Raw genomic sequence first — 26,989 nt, 5'->3', positions numbered from 1 at the left:
ATCAACAACTGTTACAGTGTTGATGTAGGATGCAATGGGGCAGGATTAGAGTGTAACTATGAAAGTGGGATAAACAAACAAACTACATTCTATTAAGAAATGCTTGCTTTCAGTATTTACTTAGAGATCATTGAGCCTTAGGTTAAAAGCTAGAAGGTTCCAACGGATTAGTCTTAATCAGTCTTAGTTAAAACTCTTATCAAAATATTAAACAGTATGTTACAATGCCTTTTTTCATTGTGGAATAACATTAAATTAATTCAGAATCATAACATCTCATGGATGTCATTTCATTTTACATTGTTAATTATAATTGCCCCTTCAAAACTTCAATCTAACTAACATCATTAATGTTAAGAAATATTTGTAAAATGCCAGCCAGCTGAACATCACTTTTTGAAATGGAATTTATACACTAAACGAAATCCGATTATGAGGGAACTGAGTATATTAAGGGGCAGATTCATTAAGGGTCGAATTTCGAAGTTAAAAATACTCGAATATCGAAGTCGAAGGATTTAGCGCTAATCCTGCGATCGATCGATCGATTAAATCCTTCGAATCGAACGATTCGAACGATTTTAATCCAACGATCGAAGGAAAATCCTTCGATCAAAAAAAGGTTAGCAAACCTATGGGGACCTTCCCCATAGGCTAACATTGACTTCGGTAGGTTTTATCTGCCGAAGTAGGGGGTCGAAGTTTTTTTTAAAGGGAAAGTACTTCGACTATCGAATGGTCGAATAGTCCAACGATTTTTACTTCGATTCGTTCGATTTCGTTCGAATTCGAACTAATTTAACCAATTCGATGGTCGAAGTACCCAAAAAATACTTCGAAATTCGAATTTTTTTCATTCGAATCCTTCACTCGAAGTTAGTGAATCTGCCCCACAGAGTTACTAATATACTGTAATAGGGTTAAATTAAGAATAAGAAAGTGTACAAGTTATAATGAAGGTTTACCACAATCCACGAATGACTCACAGAACCAGTCCTCTGTGAAGACCAGACAGAAATACAGAAAATTATGTGTGAAATAATGTGAAAATAAGTAAATGTGATAGCAGCCCAGATTCTCCAGCAGAGATGGCCATGGCCTCCATAGTGGAACAGATAATTAGACTGCAAGTGCTGAGTTGGTTTGAAACTGGAAAAGATCTTGCTTTGGCTGATATTCAACCAAACCTTTAATTTTATATTGTTTAGGCACTGAATCTTATAGCACTTTGATGAAAAACTTTTACATTTTTACTACATGTAACCATGACCTTACTCTTTTGATTATAACCCAAAGCTCATGAACGTACAAGCAAGCCTTGTAGTAAGAGCCTGGAATTATGCCTCTCCAATATCAGGTTTAATCTGTGCAAAGTTGTGGATCTTTTTGCATTTACCTTGGCAAAAGAGCCTTATTGTGTTATGTATTTTTTTATCTGTTGCGTTTCCCTTTAAGGGAATCACCGCTAACATAAAAACTTGCAATAAAATTATAATCTAAAAAAAATTGAATTTTACATCTATTATTTTTAAAATGGTTTTATATTAGACTGGCTATAAAATTGGAGCTTATTGTTAAAAGAATGTGTCTTTAGATTACTTCTGTTTTGGTGTTCTCTTTTGCTTGAATAATAAAACTATAAATTGGAAAGTAGAAATAATTGAAAGAGCTTAAATTGAATGTTTTTATGTTTTGTTTGTAATTTAAAACTGCCAATTTTCCCCCAAAGAGTCTAAACAATATTCTGTTCTTGGCAGTGATTTTGACATTAATGAACAGCATCATTTTACATATAAAAATTAAATATTCTATCATATCTTCATTTCCTTGGCTTCCTGTTATCTTAAAGGGATCCCTTCTGATGTTCATCAAAATATAACTTTTCTTATTTGTTCCAGAATGCATTGTGTAATGTACAATGCAGCAGGGCTGCCTTTAGTAATGACAGCACCTCTTTATTTACCTAATGCTGGTAATTATAGTACAACACCAATTGTTACTTACACCATCTTGACTTATTATATACCCTATCCCCAATGCAAACATTTCCAGAATAATAATAACTCTGTGGGTCACAACGGGGTTTAATTACATTTGCATGGCAGCGAAAATTTGCTGGTGTCAAAAAAGTTTGGACGCACAAATTTTTCGCTATTTCTCCCCCTCTGATTTGCCAAAAACATTGTGAATTTACAGCAAAATTCGCTTATTTTTCTGTGAATCGGAATGGGAGAAATTCGCCCATCGCTAAAGAGGAGTCCTTATTTCCAAATTAAATTAGTGTGATTGTGAGCTGCCAGTTTCTGAATAAGGAAAATCATTAGCTAGAGCAGATCAATAGGAAAGGATACCCTGAGTACTACAACTGTTTAATCCTTGTTCTACTGCCAGATGTTTGCCATACATTTATGGTAGGGAATGAACCATAGCAATTTGTAATGGAACAGAAATTATTTCCTTCTCAGATGTTTTCTTTTTATAACCTAAAATGATGCCTTAGGCTCAGTATTTATACACAACTCCCTGCTTAAGAACTGGAAAATGCAATATATTTAAATCAAGTCGTCTGGGCTACTTTGGGTCTCCAAGCTAATAGCGTTTCAATGCAAAAGGAATAAAAAATATATTTGCAAACTCTGCTTCATGCATATTACACAGGACAAATGGGGTTTGGTTTTATTTCTTTGATATTTCTTGCCGCCAGTGTACTCGATGTTTGCTGGCAATCACGGGCTTGTCATATTAAACGGAAAGAATTGTTAAAAATGATACTTCAATCCTCTCAATTATTCTGCATTCTTCCAGAAACTGGCACTGGCAAATGAAAGGATGCTGTCAGGAGTATATTGACACAGCTTTTGTGTTTGCTATCAGTTCTAAATGCTGGGATTACCTGACTGATTGTTTTCTCTAAAAAGCCATAATGTAATCTCCAACCTAATACTTCAACAACCATCCACTAATTAAAACCGCAATTATATTTTTGCTCAAACAAAACGACTTAATAAACATTATCGCAAACTGTTTACCCTTCCCAAAAACAATTTATGCGCACTAATACAATTTCCCATTAAAACTGCTGCCAGGTAAATTAAAAACTCTTGAAATAGTAAGTAAGTGGGAAATTAATTCAACAGTTTAATCTAGAGCTAATAACAGTTGCAAGCTCAAAAAAAGATTGCTACAGTGGGGAGTTAATTAACAGCTTATTCCCTATTTGATAAAAGTAATCCACTCTAATTCCAGTTTAATTTTACCTCAACGTAATATAAAACCACAAGCTGCTTCTGGTGCTGGTAATTATTAGCCTTGTCCTGTGGCCACTCCAACCATAAAAGTCAGCAGTATCTTAATAATAAGGCTTGTATGGTATGTTACAGGTTTGTACTTTAATATGAAGTATTTAATCATATTGCCTCAATGCAAAGGTGTAAAATTCTCAGCCTTCCAGGTGTAAGTTATAACCGTATGGGGATGGGTTAGTTAACAACAGCTGGAGATGCTCAGATTTGACTTACCTGCCTTAAATGGATACCTAAACTTTCTCTTTATAATTTTCAAATTCTAAGAACAGAGATATTCCTTGACAAGGGGACTCGTCAATTGACCCTTTCTTCTTCAGCTATCCCATTGAACCTCATTGTTACATACCATAATGAAACACCAGGAGCCAGAAATTGTGAAAATGGCCACAGCATTTATTCAAATTTTATCAAATAAATTTGACCTTGCCAGCTTCACCCCAAGGCAATATTCAAAGCCAGAATTCCATAAAAGATTGCGACTATGCTCTGCTGCTCCTCATTTGAGATCAGCACTATGTCATTAGATCCGCCACTAACTATTAGGATGCCTCTACCTACAGAGAGGATGGACCCAAACTCTGCTATGAGCAGGAGCTGCTTCTCCCACCATGAGAGAAGTTCAGCAGCCCTGCTGTCGATCCTGAATCTGTAGTGTTTCGATGATAGGAAATCCAAGCAGGCTGTCACCTAGCACAAGCAGTAGTAGCGTCTGTATCAATCAACCCACTGTGCAGTTACAGGAGAGAACCTCCTTTCTCCCTCTTTTAAATTTACCTCTAGCAAGGTCCTGCCACTGCTGTGAAAAATAAAACTTAAAATACATTATCATATATAATGTTTATATGTTTAGCATAACTAATGTTGAATAAGGAGGTATACTGCCCCTCTATGAGCTAATAAGATTCCATATGAACCATAGGACCAGATTAAAACATGCTGTTATATAGGATGTGGAAGTAATGTACTACAGGATCTACAGCTAGTTACCAATCAGTGTCCTCAATATGTAGGGACAGAAACGACAGGGGCCCAGGAGGTAAGATGGAGGTCCCAGTGAACCTCAAGGAAGTCCAACCTGTGACCCTCCAGTAGTAGTAGAACTTTCCCCCTACTGCTTTTGCTGTGTTTTTAAAGCTCTACAATGAAAACGCTTACCAATGTATTTTATTGTGAAGGAAAAGAATCTCATTCCTATCCAATAATGCTGCACATTAAGCGGGGAAAGATGCATTAAGCATCTACTATCATGTCACTGGAATATATTCCTCTAGTGTAAGACACAATCCAACTATCAGCAAACAGAATCCAGCACTCAGCAAGTAAATAGATAGTTATGCTTTTCCTTCTGGCATGTACAGTACCTCCTGAGATGAACACGCACAGAAAATAAAAATATGGAAAATCAAGGTGTTACTGCAAAGAGCTTACAGTTTAGCATCATGGATGGAACTAGTTGAAATAGTCCTTAGCACAGTGGACTGATGCCTGTAGCATGTGTGGAGATTTAGAGACATATTGATAAACAAGCATAAATAGTGATGTTGCCTATAGCAATCAGAAATTTGATTTTAATAGTCAACCTGCCATACACCCCAACGTGATTGTTTCCAGTTTCCCACCACTGGAAAGTAAATTGCTGAGTGTCTTGCCATCCAATCAGATCAAAGAAATGCAGCTGGAGAGGAAAGGAGGTGTTGACAATCCCCTCCCTGAGGGGAGAACAGAAAAACCTTTAGAGCTTCTGATGCTCAACTAAAGTGTTCTGTATTTTAAATATAAATAATAAGATGATTTAGTAAAATGGTTTTTATGACACAGGCTGTTCGAATTTGGACAGTTGTCTTAAGGTGAACAACCCCTTTAATAGCTCCCTTGGCTTCATGTAGTTTGCATCTGTAGGTACCCAGAGGTTTAGTATGTCCCTATGGCTTTAAATCCAACACTTCCTTATCTTCCTAGTTGCTAGGCAGATGCTCATGTATCTAGTTTATCATTTACATATTTGTACTATTGGCCTACAGACCTATGACCACTTCCTGCCACACTTTTACATATTGTCTGGTTAGTGGCGGATCTTTCTCTTTGGCCTTCGTTTGCTGACCCAGTTGCATCTGTTCCATTGAGCATGGGATCAACATGGCCCAGTAAATCTGTTTTCTCCTAGAGGGACCTGTACCTCTAGTTAAAGTTGGGAAGCAGGGACCCCGTGAATGAGGCCAGCAGGTGACAGGTTAACTCTTTCATAGTACTCTCTAAGAGAGTGAGATTGAGAGGTTAATTAGAACGAACAGCCTGTGCTCCAACAAGGATTTTAGAAGGAAGTAGCTCTCCCCTAGGCTCTGAGTCTGCCTAAGTGAAGGGACTGCAGTTGCAAAGGGAATCAGGCTAAGAATATTCCTCCCTGATCATTCCTCTGTATGGGATCCAGACCACATTGGGGCATTCCTACCTAGAGGTTTACCTTAAACTTCCCTAGCTGCCTCCACATGGAGTCACAGTGTAGTGTCTTTGCTTCAACAGTCCTGCGTCTGTGGGTTGTGTGTATACACTGTGGATCATTTGTCTTGGACAAATAAATTGTTTTGTTACCTCCTGGCATTCTAATTGTTACTTCTATGCATAGTAGCCTCTGGGAGTTGTAGGTCCGCTAAACCCTAGCTTCATTACTTCCACTAAGCGAAGGCCCTGCCTAAAGTGCTAGAGTCAAATGTAAGCTATGCTCTATTGCTTTAGCTGGATATTAACCCTTTTGGCTTAAAATAGCCCAAAATAGCATTACACATTCAGTAGCTAGTGCTGTTCCGACTTAGATTGGCTGTGAAAATGTCTTTAGTATGGATAATATATTTACGTTTTTAGGAGACCCAGAAACTTTTTTTTTGTCCTGTTTAAGGTTAATTATTTCAAACTTAACACTGAAAATATCCCGCACTTCCCAACATGTGTTTGACTAATGATGGTTGAACTGTTAGAATACAGTAGATATCTTTCCAAAGTATCTTTTCACTCTTGCTTGCATGGATGAAGACATCAGAAGACATTTGACTGCTTACATGGAAAAGCAATGATGGTTTGTCATTGCCTTTACAGTCGTTGCAATCTTATTTTTATATACTTTTATTTAGCTCCCTTAAAGTTTAGCTGCAAACCATAGCCCAGCACTGGATCAATATAAAGTGTAAAGCTTGAGCAGAAAGTTGGTTAATACATTTATTTACTCTGCAGTGGCATTCATCTGCTTTTATCTTAGACTGTTAGAAGTCAATGTAATATGATTTTCAGACAGAAAGTCAGAGATCACTTAGTCGAAATACCACTTTATGTAATCAGGAGGTGTGATAATGAATTTCTATACTTGAATAGATGTTTCCTTTACCACAGAAGAAGAAAGAGAACCATTAATGGCCTTAAACTCCTCGCTTACTAATGAATGTTTGGGACTGAATGCTTCTATTTAATTCCTTTCAAGCTACACAGAAAGGCATCTGCAATTTTCTCATGAAACTTTTTTTTTGTGTCAATAACATGAAAAAAAAGAAGACACAAAGTCAATTGAGCGGTATTTATAGTCTAATGAAGCTAGCATTTTAAAAGCCAAATCACTTTAATTGCTCTGTGCTAGCCAATGGTTCATTTGCATAACTGTTTAAAGTCTTAGCTCAATTTCTTATCGCTGCCTTGCAAACATTAGGATTCATTTATTGGAAATCCAGACCCAGCTCTCACATTGTCTGGTCAAACAGCAGAAGTGCTCATATTCTAGCAAATATTTAAGGGGCAGAAAAATATACAAATAGGATGGTTAGGGGTGTGCAAAATACATGTGAGTTTAGTATTCTAGCATAAAATTGCCCTGTCTATTCATTTTATTCTTTGATGGGTTTATATACAAATGACTTTTATATTTTTTATTGAGTGGTAACAACGAGCCTTAGGGCATAATCAGTGGGGTAAAGTACAACAAAACATCACATTGCACTTGTTTATTCCATTTTTCCCCATACTAAGCAAAGGAGTCTCCAATTGTGTGTTATAGCTAAAACAAGACTTATGTTGGCCAAATATTCCTCGTATGTATCCAACTGATTGACCCATGGGCTGAACCAATGGAAATCATGTGATCATTGTTATGATCATTCAGCCAGACAGCCCAAACTAACGGAGCAGGAACAAATTTTGAACAAAAATGTAGCAAAAGTTTGTTTAATTGAAGATTTCCTTCATCAAGGGAAATATTAAAGCAATAAAACATGATAATGCGCAAATTCATAAAATTCGAGTTAAGATGATGAAGTCATTAGACAGCGAAAAGTGATTTTGTTGTGCTCTTCTTCCAGTTTGCTCTCCTGAGTAGAATCAATTTTGGTCCTCATTTATTATATCTGATAGCAGAGGCAGCACATTTATGACCATAGTGTGAAAAGCACTTTTAGATGAAATTACATTCATACATTTAATGCATTTTCAAAAATGAATTGGATGATTTAAAAAAAAGGTCACACTGCTCTTTAAATTTACACAGAATGTCTGTACTCACTTTAAACTCTCCCCTGACCTTTTTAGGGGAAAAAAAGCTTTATATTTCCCCAAGAACAAAACAATAATTGATTTTCACGAAACCTAAAATGGGTCCAGCCAAATGTTTGTTTTAATGCTCATTTTTATTAAACTAGACAGCATTATTACTGCAAGACATTAAAGATCTGTAATGCGACTTTAATATTGTTATTAGATGGTAATGCCACAGGATCGTGCTCTGAAGATGAAATAGTTCTCATTTACTTTTCTCTGTAATGAATACTAATGTGTCATGGGGCCAGCAGACATATTTTGCCTTCTGTTCTCTATCTCAGCAATGGGTTATTTGGAACAAGATAAAAAACGTGTAATTTTTAAGTGAATCCAGTTGACATTTTACACCAGATAAAGATAGTCCCAGGAAGCATCATTACTTGTTCCTCTGAATTGGTAAGGCTAATGTCACATTGGGAGAATAATAACTGATACTTGTAGCTGTCTATAAACGGGTTTCATTGTTTACAGTTGGGCTGCTTGGGTACATTACAGGGCAGATTTATTAAGGTTTGAATGGTAAATTTGAATTTACATTTTCAATTCTTTTTGGTCAAAACGAACAAATTCGAATTGAAAAGCACCAACTTGAATTTGAATGGGAGATTTATCACACCTCTACCCTGAAAACAGTTCTAACTCGAATATTCACCACCTAAACCTGCCAAGTTCATGTAGAAGTCAATGAACTTGAACTATCTGCTATCTGAAGATGTTAATAGAAGCGATGAGCCAAATGTTTGCCAAGTTTCACTGTGAATGGGGGCAGCCATTCAAAGGAGAAAAAGCTCAGGTTACACAACATATAGCAGATAAGCGCTGTAGAACATAATGGTGTTATCTGTTATTAGGGTTGCACCAAATATATTATTTGGGATTCGGCCGTATCCCCGAATCATTGGTGAAAGATTCGGCCGAATACTAAACCGAATCTGAATCCTAATTTGCATATACAAATTAGGGTTAGTAAAGGAAAAAGTAGAAACAATTCTTTCTTTTGTGATAAAAAGTCATGTGATTTCACTACCCACCCCTAATTAGTATTCAGATTCGGTTTGGCCAGGCACATGGATTCGGCCGAATAGGAATCCTGCTGAAAAAGGCAGAATCCTGAATTCAGTGCTTCCCTATCTGTTGTCCATTATTTATCCTGTGCTATATAGCCTTTTTTCAGTTTTTCAGTTTGTTGCATAGCAGCTTGTTTATATGTACTATAGTAGTGTTTCTGAAACAAACTGATCAGTTTTACCAGTGATGGGCAACAGTACATGATATTTTCATTACTTTAAAACACTTTAATTTTTTGGTGTTACTGTTCCATTAATGCATTGGTCACAATTGCATCAGGCACGTCTTCCCCCGTTGCCACAGTAATGAAATCACGGAAAACTTTTCTGTATTGTGGGTAAGAAAACGTGGCATCCAAAAGTGCACTTTGCTTACTGCAAATAGAGTTTCATAAAGGATTAGTGACTGCAACACTGCTTGAACATGCACCGGCAGGTATCAATGGCAACAATAGCCATACAGTATGTGACTACAGGATAGGTGCTCCATTGGGTAACACCAATGGGAAATGTTAAAGAACTTTTTATTTCTGCTGCAATAAAATGCTCAAAGGAAATCAATGGAATTTGTGGCAAAAGAAAAAAGAAAAAAAGGAAAAATGGTGCTACGGTAAGTGTATTCAGTGCTCATGCAAGCCAAGATATACAGTAGGTAAAAATAGCAGCACATCACTAATAACATTTTACTAATAAACTTTTACTCTCTCTGATTTTTTTTACTATTTGTTACATTTACATTTATAGTATGCCACACAGTGTACCCAGAATTGGGTAATTCAAACCTATTGTCCCACGGTTAACAATTATTACTCTTTTACTTAAAGGGGTGGTTCACCTTTTAGCTAAGTTTTAGTATGTTATAACATGGCCAATTCTAAGCAACTTTTCAATTGGTTGTCATTATTTTTTTTTTATTGTTTTGAAACTAATTGCTTTCTTCTTCTGGCTCTTTCCAGCTTTCCAATGGGGGTCACTGACCCCATCTAAAAACAAATGCTCTGTAAGGCTACACATGTATTTTGTTGCTGCTTTTTATTACTCATCATTCAGAGCCTCTCCTATTCATATTCCAGTCCCTTATTCAAGTCAATGCATGGTTTCTAGGGTAAGTTGGACCCTAGCAACCAGATTTTTGAAATTGCAAACTGGAGAGATGCTGAATAAACAGCTTAATAACTCAAAAATAATAAAACATGAAAACCAATTGCAAATTGTCTTAGAATATCACTCTCTACACCATACTAAACATTTACTCAAAGGTGAACAACCCCTTTAATTTAGGCACCACTTGTTTATATGATATTTCTAGGCCTTTAATAAACAATCCCACTGTCTCCTATTAATGGGGCCAATGCATTATTGTTGTTGCAGAAAGACGAGGAATAACTGGATCGCTTTTATTCCTTCTTGACAGTTTGTTCTTTCAGCCCAACAGAGATTTTCCTTGTTCTAAAGCACTTAATATGATAAATCAAATTAATCTAAGTACTAATGTCAAAACGAATGCAAGAAGACGACAAAATGCACGTTTGAGCGTTCTTTATTTAGCCAAGTATTACAAGCATTTTATACCATTACTTAAATATACCTTGTGTGCTTGCCAAATGCATTTTGAAAGTATTGTGACTACATTTAGATCACTCCACAGTCTAATGTTTGAAATATGCTTTGTAATTTAGTTTGTTTCTAGCAGAAAAGATATTAATATATATATGCATATATTTATTATACAGGTATGGGACCTTTTATCCAGAATGCTTACAACTTGGGGTTTTCTGGAGGGGTCTTGTAATTTGGATCACCATACTCTGTCTACTAAAAAAATCAAGTAAACATTAAATAAACCCAATAGGGCTCTTTTGCTACCAATATGGACTAAATATAAATATATCTTAGCTGGGATCAAGTACATGGTACTGTTTTATTAGTACAGATTGAACAATTCAATTATTTGCTTATAATAGAGACTATGGAAAATGGCCTTCCTGTAATTCCATCTCTTCTTCATAACAGATCCATAGCACTATTTGTGTATCAAGCCTACCAATGGTCCAGTGTCATGTTAGTAATAGTCAATTGCCAATAATTCCAGGGAAATCCAAAACAGTTAAAAGCCCTCTGCACTACTTTGGGAATACCTAAAAAGAACCACAGTATTTGAATATCCTATGCTTCACTTCAAATCTTTGTATTTTTTGAGTTTTCCTTTGATATTACATACCTTGTACAAAAAGTATGAGGTTATTTTGGGCTGAAAATATGCCTTTTTCTGTATCTGTATATAATATGAACTCTCATATTGTGTACATTTTCCATGGACACCATGAAGCGCCAGCTCATGGGCCAGGAAATAAATGCTGTTGGGACCTTAGCTGTTAAAACTTTAGCTGAGGCAAGCAACTGGCAGTTTTTACACAAGCATGAGAAATTGGGATTTAATGGAATATTTTTTTACCCGATACTTGCCACATAGGGATACAAATCCAAATTGAAGGGCTACAGCATCTCAAATGGAACAGTTGTAGTCAAACCTTTATCACCTGCACTGCTACCCATTGAAAAGAACTTGAAACACTCACATGGATGGTGACAAACAGACACTGCTTGGGAACACTAGCTTTAAGCTGCCTGGCCTTGACAGAAAAATATTGTTTGCTACAATTTTTATAGAACATAAACTTAGTATACACAAAGTATTTAAAAAAATGTTTTAGATGCCTATTTATCAGGCCGTGTAAAGTTATTTAGGCAGTGTTAAAAGCAGTGTAAAATAAATGGCAAATTTATTGAGGTGTGTATTTTCTTTTATGCTGCTCAATCATCGTATTTAATGCTGTTTTTTTACACCCTTTTATTTTTAGATTAGACATCTCAAATTTTTACAATTTTTAAAGCACTATACATCTTACATTGGAACCAGTATCTGTCTGTATTAGCATCCACCTATTATCCCGTTGTAGTCAGGATAAAGTTTTATGCTAAAGTAAAATCTAATCAAAGTATGTTTACTTAGAAAAGTGTTGAAATAAAGCTGCCAGATGGCATGATCCCTTGATGCCCCCAACAGCATATAATATAGGAGCACATGTATTAATAATTTAATGATGATGCTATAAATCTATCCGTAGACCAATCTAGCAGATGAGGCAGAACCTTATATTTCCATAATGGAGATTAAACTTCTAAAATGCTAGTGATTGTTATATTTTATGGTCCTCAAGAGTTTATGATAGAAAACACAGATTGCAAGAAATATTTTGGCTCGATGTGAGCCGAAACGTCTGACAGGCAGACTGAGTGACTTGTTAATGCATTTATATAGGGCTTTGTGTTAAATACTGTATTTCCATAGGGGCGGTTAGGGAACACATGAGTGTGGCCCAAAGTATACATGCTGCATATCACAGGGTATTAGTATTTGGGTCAGGAGTGAAAAAGGTTTTACTGTGTTGTTTCAGGAGGATAACAACTGCTACAAAAATAAATGTACTTCATAAACAAACCCATTAAAAAAGGGTAACATAATTCATTCTAAAACTTGAAAAGGTTAAGAAACACTGTACGTGTATATTTGTGCCCAGTCCCAGAATGAAAACATGTCAAGTAGGAAAGTCTCTTTTTCTAATAGACAAACAGTGTGTAAGTCCCACAGATAATACTGTTTGCAGTAATTAACACCTAGAGCAGTGGCGTAACTAGATATTACTGGGCCCCACAGCAAATTCTTTTTCAGGCCCCCAAGATATTTATGGATTGACTTGGTTTACCAATATTTATTGAAACTGTTTATGAATTAGGGCCTCATTGGGCCCCTCTGCAGCCGCAGAGTCTTCTATCTCTGTAGTTATGCCCTTGAGATAGAGCACTCAAACTGTGCATAGTGTATGTCAAAGGAATGTGATCCAAAATAGATAGCAGGCATTTTAATTTCTCCAACAAATAGCTGACTTGAAAGCACCCCATGTGCCATAGGCTTAAGGTTAAGTTATACCAACGTTGCCCAGCTTTAAATATAATTAAAACCAGTAATAACAGCAGAATACAATCTTGGGTTTTTGTCTCTTTAATAAGTGTGGGCTAGGCTTCTCTGAAGAGGAGGGTCTATAGGTTTATAAATCTGTAAGATGATATTTAATAGCAACGAATGGGTTAGGACCCATTTTAAAATGAAGCTGCATGAAGATCTCCCTTTATTCACTGTACCTTAGAGTTATAAATGTATCACATTACAAATGTTTTTACATGAAAGATGTGGACAATTCGTCTGTTAATGATTGTATTGTTTTGGAAAGAATTGCTTCATTCCTCTTAAGAGGTTATTCCACATTCGCTGATTACAGAATGTATGTTGCCAACTTTAAATTAATTCTGATGAATGTTTCTAGAAATATACCTGTCATGTTCATTGCTGCATATACCACCTAAGCACTGTTTTGCCGCTGCTATCAATATAATGCATTAAAGTGCCATATGTGCTTTATTACAAAGAATCAAGATGATTACAAACAAGGTTCTGTTTAATAGAAATGAAAGCTAGGTGGACTAAAAAGGTTGACCCGAGTAAAAGTATATTTGTTTCAATATCGAATTCTATCCATACATATTTAAAGGGATGCTATTAGGCCAGGTCATGTTGGGGTTTTTTGTTTTTAAGTCTGCAAATGTAAGTCTTGGGCATCCAGTAAGTCGCTCTGTTGGGAGAACCAGTAGTACTCCAGAAATGTTTTGTTGCAGGGTGGTCATCCCACTTAGGTAGAATGGCTACACCAGGGCCCCCACACTAGTGCAGATAATTTATTTTACAGGTGGCACAATTACAACAAAGTACTCAAAGAGAACCAAATTTAAAGATCTGTATGCGGATCAGAAACTGGCCCATTCAGCATTTTATGCCCAATGGAACTAAACGCCTATGTCCTTGGAACATCCTTTTAGATCATTTGCAAAACTTACAAATCAACTGTAATTACTACAAATATTTCCATATATCTTTTGAAATATGTAAATAATCCCATATTTCTACATAATAGTGACGTGCGAGTCAGGAAAAACTCAACCTGCACCCAACCCCAACCTGCAAAACCTTAACCCGCACCCAACCATAACCTGCAAAATGTTGCCATTGTAAAACACTCACCAAACCCTTAAATACATCATCTTGATCTGAACGCTATTTTTGTGCGTGCCTCTGATTCCAAGACACTGAATCTTCAGTGTAGTGGAGGAGTGTACTACCCCATTCTGAACCGCACCCAAACCTAATGGTTTGCCAAATTTCAGCTTGAACCTGCCCAACCGGTGGTCAACCTGTGAGTCACTGCAGGTTTTGGGTCAACCTGCAAATCACTCCCCAACCCATGTTCATTACATAGCAAGGGGCTTAACTAGGAAAACTGTAACTAGAGGAGAAGTTTTTTTTGTTCAAGCAACATGACTGACAATCCCAGTTTAGAGTGTTTTGAATGCAAATTTGGAAACAACTTAAATCAATGGTTGAGACATAAAAACTCCATAGAGGAGATATCTGGAATTCGCAAAAGTAAAGATTAGCCACAAACTTCGGGTTTTGGCAGTTGAGAACATTTTCACGAAACTGCATAAAAAATTTGTCTCATGTTTCATTGCAACAAAAATGATGCCTCACAAAAAAAGAGATGTGTGAGAAACGCATACATCATTTTATTCTTCCCCTCTCCTTCCACATCAACCAAAGGGTTCTGAGCTGTCCCACTTCCAATATAAGGACATACACATAAATGTACAGTATAGTTTATTCATTTTAATGTGGGATACAAAGCACCCAGATATTATCTGTTGGTGGTCCGATTTTTTATTAGTTGTTAGTTATAGTATAGTAGTAATCACATGTGATTTTGCCCTCCCGAAGCAGAAACAAGGTGCCACAAGAAAAAAACACCCGTAGACTCTAGTCACTATTCTCCAACTATATCATGGTGTGGGGATACTAGGTTGAGCATACTACACTTACTTGATTCTCTGTAAATACCATGACTTCTTGGCTCACAGTAACAAACTGGGGTATTTCAACTTCTATGCAACAAATCAAACACCCCTACAATCAAAAGATTGATTATTGTAACAGCCCTGTATTTCAGAAACAATTCAAGAAAACTACCTGTAGTTTTCGTTTTGTTAACATTCTTTTTATTTTTTACATTCTATTTAACTTTAGTGCCACTTTCTCCATTAATTTCTACAGACTTGCAGCACTATAAATTATCACACAGAAATATATGTGCAGGCATAAGGCAGGAACAAAGCTTGTTCATTTTCAGCCAAAGATGGGGTATATTTCTTTTTGATCTATGGCAGAGTTCCTTTTATTAATAGGCAAACACCCATAAATAAAGATGCATTTGTCTGCCAGTTTAGATGTAAAAAGATTATTAAAGTACTAGAAAGTTTTTAAAATTCTTTGTGTTTATTTTATGCTGTAGAATAAAATGCTTCAAGAGGAGCAATTTTATCACTTTGGGACTGATTTGCATTTTAAATATAAATTATGTGGCTTCAAATATAAAATGAATATATAATTTATTTACTGCAAACTCTGTGGGTTGCAAATGTCAACATCTTTTTTTTGCATTACTGTCCAAGTTTTTATGTGGCTACCTGAGTTTTTTTTTAAATTCTCAGATGCTCAAACCCAAGTACAGTGACCCATGGAATTTCCCCAAATGCAGGCCCACAATGCATCACAAATGAAAAAATTAGGAATTCCAGTTAGAAGCATGGCAGAAATAGAGACGCAGTTCTTCTATCAATGACTTATCAGCCTTTAATTAATAGTTGTCCTGTGCCATATATTTTATTGAGTAATGCAAACAGTAATTATATTCTTTGAATGTTAAGCTTAATTCTCTGCCATCTATTAATATATTTGTTTCTAGGCTTGGTAGTAGATCAATAATTATACCCTACATTTAAACATTCTATATAAATATTATAATGATTATGTAATAACATTGGCAAGTGTTCAGAAAGCCATTGCATAAAATTAAAAGTTGGTTCATTTACTTGTGCAAACATCCTTCTATAAATGTATGACAGTCACAGATCAAAGCCAATCAACAGGCAGCATTTATTGATCACCTTTTGCTATGGGTTAGGAGACCTGGACAAATATAGCGTTTTATAAAATTACATTCTGTACTAATATATCAATGTGCTGTACTGATTCAGTTTCGTACTGATACTGATATAGTCAGTCCCATAACCCGCAGTTAATATTTAGAAATTTACCCAGGCTGGTATGATAATTTGGAATTGAACTTTGCTGAAACAGGAATGGACATTAAGAAAAAAAATACACTTGGGTGCAAATCATTTTGGATAGTGAATGGCTTCTAAGATATTCTGCTGATTCCAAATGCCTGCAAGTTCTGTGATCCTTTGTTTGGTCCAAGGGCAAAACAGTGATCCCTAGTGATAAGTGCAATATGTGTGGCAAACATTTTAACATATTTGCTTGTTCCTTCTCAAATCAAAAGATTGATTTGATGCATTTTGACTAATTGTACAACATGAATTTACCCCTATAAACTCCTTCTCATGGGCTTTAATCAACGGAACCTTTAAATCCTGTTTGAAACCTTTTGCTTTGAAAATTAATTTATTTACAAATGAGAGATGCATACACTGTTAAATGAATGCATAATAAACCCAACACAACTTAGATCATTTGCCCACTATTTGTATAGATTACTGACTCCGTTGATTTGCTTGTGCAAGCAACTGAAGCTATTTAATTTCCTGTAATCCTGCTTAATCAGAAGTACACACAAACACTCCATATTTAATAATTACATCTAGAGCTTTAGCTAACCAGTTTTCACATATTGACTTACAAGCTGCCAAATTTTGCAGACACCCTCCTAATCAAAAAGTTTGTGTTAATCCTTTAGACCTCAGGTGTATTTTAGGTGATAATTCTACAGAAAATAGGCTGTCATCCAGAAAAGAAGGAATCTGTTAAATTGTGGTATGTTTTAAAGTATAACAATGCTATTAAATCTGAAAAACTGGAGCCAATTCATTTTAGTCATGATATCACGTAGAACCTGAAGTATTAAATAAAAGCTAAACAATGCCAAATGGATTTGGCTGAGATCAAAAGCCAAATCTATTTCTCCTCTTTCATCTTCAGTGTTCCATTTCCTAGGAGTATGACCTTAGTCAAACATCTATTAAATTTTGCTTTTGATCTTAACCTCCTATTTTTTAAAAAAAGGACAATCTTTACATTTTTTCAATAGACAAGCACACTATTGTGTTTCAGACGTCCAACAGTTTGTGAGTAAATAGAATTCCTTGATAAAGTTGTCGAAGTTGGCTCTAATAGGACAATTATTGTTATGTTAGATATATGAATCAAAAGCAAACATTCTTTCAAGGGTCACTGAAAGATGGTCTGCGTTACACAATGGAAAATGATCTCTTATCTATAGTTAAAATGCCTGGTAATCTGTAGTTAATCTATTGATGAAATATATCAATAAGAACTGGGTATTTCTAGCCATGTTTATAGTGTGAAAAATACTATAGGTCTATTAAATGAAACAAGTGGACAAGTTATGTCTTTACTGCCTAACTAAGCTGATCATTTGTTATGCCCCAGTAGCATATCCTATTAGTCAATAGTTTTCCATAGACTATATGCTTGAATGCTTGCAAAGCCAAAGACAAAAGGGTGCATTCACTTACTTCAACCCAGTGTTTAAAGTTAGATTTTTAGTTTAATAACCATTTCCCCCCATTTTGCAATGTGGGCATTGAATTGGATGCAATTGTGATGCTCCTGACTCCAGTGCAACTGCATTTTCATTTGTCAGAATGGGTGCAACTGCATGTATGCTTCAGTGCAAATTAGATGCAGCAGCTAAATAGTTTTGCAGTATGCCAGGTGCCAGTTCTAGTGTGCAGCTTATCTGTACCTGATTCTTTAGGCTGAAGTGTAGCGAGCTGAGAGAACCCTGGTGCTACTGCCTGGCCAGTAGGTGATGGTAGCTCTAGGGTTCACACAACACTGTGTGTCAATAGCCACAGCACCACTCAATTCGGAACTGAAGGCACGAAGGACAGATCGGCTCTGAACGCAACTATATGGAAGTTTGAAGAGTACTTATGGGAGCATATTTGCTTACATTCAAATTTTCACTCTAGGGTTCACACAACTATTGATTTTTCACATGTTTATTTTCTGTGTGTGTTCTTCTCAGGATGTACATACGAGAAGGAAATAACTATCTCTTTACTTGCTGAGTGCTGGATTCTGTTTGCTGATAGCTGGATTGTGTCTTACACTAAAGAGAATATATTCCAATAACATGATAGTAGATATTTCATGCACTTCTCCACATACGGTATGGGGGCACATTTACTTATGTGCGAATTTTCATATCAGAAATCTCCGCCATACTTTCCACAACTACATCAGACGTTATTTTTTGCTGAATACGCGCATTCATCAAAATTCACAATTTCTTCTTGGCAAAAGAAAGTTGGCGTTCTTTCATCAGCAATGATTCATTGGCGCAAAAATTTCATAACGAATCTTCTCTAGCATTCCTTCCTTGCTAGAAAAATTTTGTTGACTTACTTTTGCTTATGTCAATTTAAATTATTCGGGTATATAAAAGTTATAAGTATGTATTTATTAGCGATGTTGGTGAAATTGATGGAAGTAGCCACTTATTAAAAATTTCCAAGGAAGCAAAAAAAGAAAACAGAGATCCTCTATTCTCCTATTCATATTCCAGTCTCTTATTCAAATCAATGAATGTTGCTAGGGTAATTTTGGGGAGCTGCTGAATAAAAAGCCAAATAACTCAAAAACCACAAATAATAAAAAATAAAAACCAAATCCAAATTGTCTCAGAATATCACTCTCTGCATCACAATAAAAGTTCATTTAAGGTTGAACAACTCCTTTAATAAAAGTGGTTTTAGACTCAAGAAAAGTGCTAGTTGTCCACTGTGTTTAGGAATGTAAATGATCATTATTCTCTATATTATTTTTTGTTTAATTCAAATGTTGTACTTTGACACTTGCACATATGTACACATATGAAAATATAGTACAATGTGCTGCACACACTGGCAGTCAATAGCATGCTTAGTTACACATAATATCTTTGAGGGCATTTTTGCCTTTATTGGAGCCTCCAGTGCATTATTTTCTGTGATACCCAATATGGGTCTTTCATCTCTCCAGATGTTTTATCGACTTTGTTTAGTGTCTCATATTTGACCCTGAGCTAATAACAGCAAGCTCGTTTCTCTGTTTCATTGATTCAATGTTTCCAGCTAGGCAACGTTTCAATTATTTTAATTCAGTTTATTATTTGTCGCAATGTGTTGACTGTTATAGTAATTAAGTGTTTTGTTTTTATATTGAAACATGCATCAGTTCACTGACTCATCATTTCATTTAATTAATTGTAAACCCAAGAATTTGATCACTGAGTGCTTTCCTTTTGTTAATTTAGTTGTTCACAGTTTTGACAGGAAGGCTTTCAAAGTAATATGAAGAGATGGGAACAGTACAATCAATTAGATACTATAACAGATAATATTTTTAATATGCACAGATTATTCTGTATATCCTTAAGAGCAAGTAAAAATGATTAATGTTTCCTGGGCAAAAATAAATTCCTTCCAATTTTAAGCAACTATTATTACTTAGTAGAACACCCCTCGCAAAGTAAAAAACACCTAAGATCCAGTAGAGTATGTGAGTTCAAGAATAATCCTTCTACAGCATATTACTACATGGTGCACTGTGCTGCCCTCATTTATAATCCTATAAAGGCTTTGCAGGCATCTTCACCAATGTGGCCTGCAGAGCCATGTTCCATTTTATGAGCATAGATAACTAGTATTCATTTGTGAGTATCAACAATAAGTCCATATGACATAGTCTAGATAAATGAATGTCTAGGCTATGACAATAAAATGTTGCTCTGCGTATAAACAACCCTTACTGTGGCAGCTTAGCATAGATTATTAACATTTAAATTCTGATATCTGCTTCCTTTTATCAAGCCGCATACCTAACCTTTACCCAGAAACCAAAACCTTAAAGCTCCCTTTGGAAAATGGCAGAAAAGCAACAGAACCTGTTGTTTTTACTCATTTGCCTAGGTGGAATAACAGTCTAGTGCTCTTAAAACCCCTTACCTTGTGTTGAAAAATAGATGTCCTTTTCATAGTTATGCAGCTAAATGAAAGTGACAATACAGATGAAGTAGTTGGGATGAAACAGATTAATCATATTGGATAATGCCATTTTTTCCCAGGCCTGACAGCTGCTGCTATGGCGGAGGCCATGAAACTACAAAAGATGAAGATGATGGCAATCAACAGCCTTCATGGAAGTGGCAGCCAGAATGGGACCGAGTCTGAGAATGAAGAACTCAACTCAAATGCAGGTACTGGAGATTTTCTCATCGTCCATTCAATAAAGACAGCCTTGACAATCGTTACAGTAAAATTTTGTTTTAAGTAGTGATATTGGGGTTCTCTACATGAGGCCAGCAGCTTCAGGTAGTAGTTCACAGCAACTGGAAATCTTTATTCTTTAAATGCCTTTACTTTATACCTAATAACATGGCTTATTAACTGTGGGTGATAAGAATTGCTAGAACTGAATTTTAAAATAATCATATCACAAGTGTAAATGTATATCTATCTATCTATCTATCTATCGATCGATCTATCTATCATCTTCTATCTATCTATTTTCTTTCTTTCTATATTTCTTTCTTTCTTTCTTTCTTTCTTTCTATCTATCTATCTATCTATCATCTGTCTACTATCTATCTATCATCTTCTATCTATTTTCTTTCTTTCTTTCTATCTATCATCTATCTTCTATCTATCATCTATCTATCTATGTATTTATGTATGTATCTATCTGTCTATCTATATATCATCTATCTATCTATCTGTCTGCCTGTCTATCTATCTATCTATTATCTATCTATCTATCTATCTATCTATCTATCTATCTATCTATCTATCTATCTATCTATCTATCTATCTATCGACAACAACTGTATCTTTTCTGGAGGACCATTGCAGAGATAATTTAGTATGCTAGGAAGCTTATAACTGTGCCTTGTTTTGTATCATAAAGTCATCAAGGAGTGGCGAAAAAAAATACCATATCTCCAACTCAACGCCATATGGAGTCAAAGAGGCAATCCTTTTTTGTGTCTTACGTAAGACTGCTTTTTTATTCAGAAGACTGTACTTAACAGTACTTTTTAAAAAAAAATAAAACTCACCATTAAGGCAGACCTTTTCTTCTTGTTCACTTTTCCAAGCTTCAATCAATCAATTTATATTGATTTGTTGGCTTTCAAGCTTTCAGCTCAGATGATGTTCCCATGAATTTTAAACCAACCTAAGAACTAAATTAAGGCACATATCTTTGAGGTTAGGGGGACATATGAATTGCAATTAATTGAAAACTACTAATACAGAGCAGACATTCTATTAAATGCTATGGTAACTACACATTAGGAAAAAAAAACATCAGTACACCTATATTCAGTCTACATTTATAGTATGTCTGAATCAGAATGTAAGGCAGGGAAAATGTCTTCACCATATAAGCTTGATTTATATATATGGGAAAATATATCCACAAAAGAAATTTACTTAAATTTGCAAATCACTAAGGATTTATACTAGTGATGTCTCTACTTGTATAAAGTATGCAGGGCTGCAAAATGATTTGTGATAGTCATGTTATACCTTAAAATATATACATTATATAAGGCATAATGCATGCCCTACTTTGTGTACTATGGACATTACAATTTATCATGCAGTTTGTTGCACAGATAAAGCCCTGCTTTCAATTAAATGTGAATATGCAAATTGATAATAATTATATTGTATCTGTATATAAGTCATCTATAAAAGATAATTTCACAAAATGACAAAGTATTGCTAAAATTTCACCAAATGCCTAGGAGTCAATAGGCTGCATTGGCATCAAGGAGCATTTCTCCTTTTTTTTTCTTGCACAAAGCAATGCAACTTTTTTCCTGGCAATATAATCGATCCTGAAGTTCTAGTGCAGATTCAAGAAAAGTTTCATCACTCACAATGAATCAGTATTAGGCAAAAACATCACTCATTCCTACCCAGAAGCTCTTCCAAATAGTAGAACGTTCAGAAGAAGGCATAGTATAGTTGTTTAATTCGCTGCTGCCGAGAGACTAGTTCTTTGAAGGCATGAGAGAAGAATATTGGGTGCTATTTGTTTACCAATTGAAAACATTGTCTTATAATTGTCACTTTGTTTATTTTAAGGCAGTTGCCCTAGTTCCACCCAAGCCACATCTGCTACTCCCATAGACAGAAGATTTAGGGTGCATTTCAATGCTTTTCAGTAGGGGTGGGTAAAATCAGAGAGAAAATACTGACATTGGGTGACTGGGCTATTACTGCAGGGCACGGAGGGGGGGGGGTCAAAATAATGTTACTCCCTAAAAATGAAGGTTATTTGACTTGTCTGAGTTTTTCTTTAACCCATTTGCTGCTTGCAATCAAGTATGTTATGTTGTGCTTTGGTACAGACACATTGCTAATCAACGCACTTTCCCATAAACCTGGAAACATAGGTACTACATTGTTGACAGAAAGTCACTTCCGCCATTGACAAAGAAGTACACGTAGGGGACCTGTTACCCAGAATGCATGGGACCTGGGGTTTTCCAGATAAGAGATCTTTTCATAATTTAAAGTCTACTAGAAAATCATATAAACATTAAATAAACCCAGAAGGATTGTGCTGCCTCCAATAAGGATTAATTATATCATAGTTTGGATCAAGTACAATGCACTGTTTTATTATTACAGAAAAAAAAAGGAAATCATTTTTAAAAATTTGGATTATTTGGATGAAATGGAGTCTAATTTGGAGCTTTCTGTATAACAGGTTTCCAGGTAATGAATCCCATACCTATACCTAGGAAAAGGGTTAAAGAAAAACAAACTCTATGCTATTCTGCTTTTTGGGAGCAGGTGGGGCAAGCAGGGCTGTTTTGGGAGATTGCAGTGCTAAATGGGTTATATTCTCTTTTCATGCTGTGGTCTTTTTATATGAAGAAGATATATACGTTTATGTGTTTTGTTCTAGTGCTGGCTAATAAAACTGCTAAGCAATAAGCTTTTTTGTTATATCCTAAATAATGCCCTGTGTGTATGTACTGGGCAATTTCATCTTGATTTAAGCATGTCTATAATAAGGTATTTATTTATAAGCAATAATAAGAAAACAAGCTTATAACTCAGTGCATAACAACATTGACATTTGCTGCAGGCCACTGCCTCATTTGACCTATTCCGTTAACATATGAATGGCTTGGTAAGCTGTGTGCAGAAAACACTCCTACGGATGGTTTATATTATTTATTTTTTACCGCATCCTTGAAAACCAAAAGAATGAAAGAATCAAGGGACAAAACACATTGAATGCAAACCTACAGTATCTTTGATTCAGGGGCTGTGTTTAATAGCCGAGATAATGGCTGAAACATGATTCTGCATCTAGATTTCAGTATGAATAACAACCGTTTCGTGTTTCATTTAGCTCCGAATGAGAAATTTTGTGTTTTATTGTTCTAGGAAATTAGTCTATGTACTATTGCTCTTGGAGCTTTGCAATACATCACCAGAGGTTATGGCTGCTTAGAGTTTGTGGGGCATAAATGCCTGAATGATTATAATGGTACTTGTCAAATCATAAATATACAACGGCGTGCATTTAATAACTTAATACTATAACACGGCTTTCAGTTGCCTGTTTACTTGAAGATGTAGACCCTTTTGAAACTTCTTTACTAACAAAGAACACAGCACAATAGCTGCTTTAAATGAGTGTCCCTGCTTCAAGCATCAGTCAAGGAGAGCGAGGCAACACTTTATAGACAAATAAGAATAAGAAAAATGTGTGGTTTTAAAAACAAACTTTATGCTATTTAAAATAGGATGTAGAGAATGTTAAAGTCAGCTAAATCCTTTAATTAATTTTACCAATGTATTATTTTTACTATATAGGGCTTCTGTATGGATTCTGTTAAAGAGCAATCCTATTTTCTATAAGTTCTTTTAGCTCTTGTTTAAAGTCCTCCACATATCCACATAAAAGGTTCTGAATCAGTATCAGGTAGATCTAAATGTTGCACATCCATTTGCATTGTGGATAACCCCTTATCTGCAATACAACAGGCTACATAAACATGGAACCCCTGAATACATGTGCAAACATTTTGTAGCTGTGTCTCTGCTGTCATGTATAATTGATATATAATTAATTCTAATTCTTCTATACAAACTAGTATTTTAAACTGCTTACATTTTTGAAGTCTACACAGTTTAGTGCTAAAATAAAATTAGAGCATATATACAGGTATAACCATAGAATATGGATATAGAATATTTGCTAAGCTACCCTCCATGCCAGTAATCCACCTGCTGGAGCACTTGGATAAATATGTAAAAGCAGCGCCCTTCAAACCCATTTTATAAAATACTTACCAAAAAAATCATGTGATTTTACTATTCATTCTTCATCATGGTAGGAATTCCTTCTTCACCAGCTGTGGAGTTGTAAATACAATTGTGTGAATGCCTGTTGCAGATGGTAGTTTTTTTACTAATGAATATAACAGGATAGAATTTTAGTTTTTTTCATTCACCTTCAACTGCCTTTCCAGAGTAACTGGTCGTTAGTACTATCCTGTATAATAAAGTTGAAGTGTCTCTGCGTCCAGTCCCTGTGTCCGTGGGATTGCGCTACTGCGCATGTGCCCCACGGACCGTCGATCCCGTTAATTTAACAGGCTTAATGTCTAGTATTGTTATAAACAGTTGTTTTTTTTGGATTCTTGCAGCTTGGGACTCTGTCGATCACCTGAACTCGCAGCTGCCACAATGTTTCTTTTTTATACTCCTTGGAAAGGTGCAGGAGCCCATGAACTTAAAAATATTGGGAAGTGCTAAACTTAAAGGGGTTGTTCTCCTATAAATTAAGTATGATGTAGTAATATTTAGAGACAATGTGCAATTGCTTTTTATTATTCAACACATTTGTAGCCTTACAGAGCATTTGTTTATTAGATGGGGTCAGTGACCCCCCCCATTTGACAGCTGGAAAGAGTCAGAAGAAGAAGGCAAATAATTCAGTAACTATAAAAAAGAAAAAATTAAGGCCAATTGTTAAGTTGCTTAGAACCGGCCATTCTGTAACCTACTAAAAGTTATCTTCAAGGTTAACCACCCCTTTTTCTTAAAACCTTCCTGCATTTCTTTTAATGTGGAATGTAGGAAGTACAGTGTAGAAAAAGTCCTGGTTCCAAATTGTTTCTTTCTTTTGTTTGGTCCTACCTCACAGACCTTATGACAGGGGTCCTCATAAATGCTTTACAGTGTAGGTTCTTTGTGAAAAATATTTGTATCTTGAGTGCATTTTACTTAAATATTTAAACATTTTTAGGGATGCACCAAATCCACTTTTTTTGGATTCGGCCGAACCCCCGAATCCTTTGCGAAAGATTCGGCCAAATACCGAACCGAATCCTAATTTGCATATGCAAATTAGGGGCGGGAAGGGGAAAATATTTTTTACTTACTTGTTTTCTGACAAAAAGTCACGCAATTTTCCTCCCCACCCCTAATTTGCATATGCAAATTAGGATTTGGATTCGGTTCGGCCGGGCAGAAGGATTCAGCTGAATCCTGCTGAAAAAGACAGAATCCTGGCCGAATTCCCGAATCGAATCCTGGATTCGGTGCATCCCTAAACATTTTGATTAGAAAATACATTGTGCAGCAGCAAGAAATAAGTACAGTACATACTTTAAAATAGATAGATAGATATTGATTAGATAGATAGATGATAGAAAGAAAGATAGATATAGATAGATAGATATTGAGAGAGAGAATGAGAGATAGATAGATAGATCGATAGATAGATCAGTAGATAGATAGATCAATAGATTAGCTAGATAGCTATAGATAGATAGATAGATAGATATTGAGAGAGAGAATGAGAGATAGATCAATAGATAGATAGCTAGATCAATAGATTAAATAGATAGATAGAAGCTGTATTGTAGTTTAGAGACATCATTTTCTGAACAATAAAAGGGCAAAATTCAGTATGCATCATTATTGATGGGCGAATTTATTCGCCAGGCACGAATTCGTGGAGAAGTCCCGCGATTCGCCACTGTTGAATAAATTTGTGAAATTTGCACGAAAAATTGCCAGTGTCAAAAAAAATGAAAAATAATTTTTCGCTGTTTCGCGAATTTCGCTGGAAATTCGCACATTTTTCGGCCCAAACTCGCCCCTCACTATGCATCATAGCTCAGAAAATGTTATGTATATGTAGCATTGTGTCAAGCCACTGCCATTGTACATTGCACTTTCTAAAGTAAGTAGTGTGATCTTGCTAGGGTGCGCACAAATAAATTACTGAAGTTGTTAACTCTGGAAATAAATGCTTTTGCAACTGATTGCTTTTTAGAGAAAACTGTTTTAGTTTAGACTGTAAATTATTTGTCCTTTCTGTATAGATCATTACAATTAAGTTATCTGAAATGGGTTAATTTGCATTTTTATGTCTAAACTCAATCAACTGAAGGTATCTGAACCAGCTTTTCAAATTTTCCCATTAGTAAAATTTCTCCAGTACAATTGGACAGATAACTATAAATGACAGGGGAAAGGAATTATTTGTGCAGTTTGTGAATGCAGATTATGGGAGATGTTGCAGTCAATCAGTGTTGGAGCATGCTGTACAATATGATGGGATGAGATAAGAGATGAGGATATTGAAATCATCTTTATGTGATTTGTTTCCTATGAAGAAGAAATTCTGGTGATGGTAGGAAAAAAATGCAAACCCCCTGTAAATGGCCAGTTTAGTTTTTAATGTGTTGCATCTGTTTTAAATCTAATTTTTAATTATTCATTATTAATGAATTTTATAATTTATTTATGGGA

The 26,989-nt window shown here is 35.5% G+C and overlaps 1 protein-coding gene across 2 annotated transcripts in view; it reads left to right on the top strand.

The window, feature by feature from the left end:
- The window catches only part of dach2.L (dachshund family transcription factor 2 L homeolog), a 332,937-nt gene that overhangs the window by 204,480 nt on the left and 101,468 nt on the right, over window positions 1-26,989 (top strand). For both annotated transcript variants that reach the window (XM_018229136.2, NM_001095278.1), the window contains 1 exon segment: window positions 20,263-20,394. In XM_018229136.2, coding sequence (XP_018084625.1) covers window positions 20,263-20,394 — 132 coding nt within the window.

The sequence above is a fragment of the Xenopus laevis genome, chromosome 8L (assembly GCF_017654675.1).
Source record: "Xenopus laevis strain J_2021 chromosome 8L, Xenopus_laevis_v10.1, whole genome shotgun sequence".
Lineage (NCBI taxonomy): Eukaryota > Metazoa > Chordata > Amphibia > Anura > Pipidae > Xenopus > Xenopus laevis.
The sequence above is the reverse complement of the archived record's forward strand: the minus strand, read 5'-3'. Positions and strand labels throughout refer to the sequence as shown.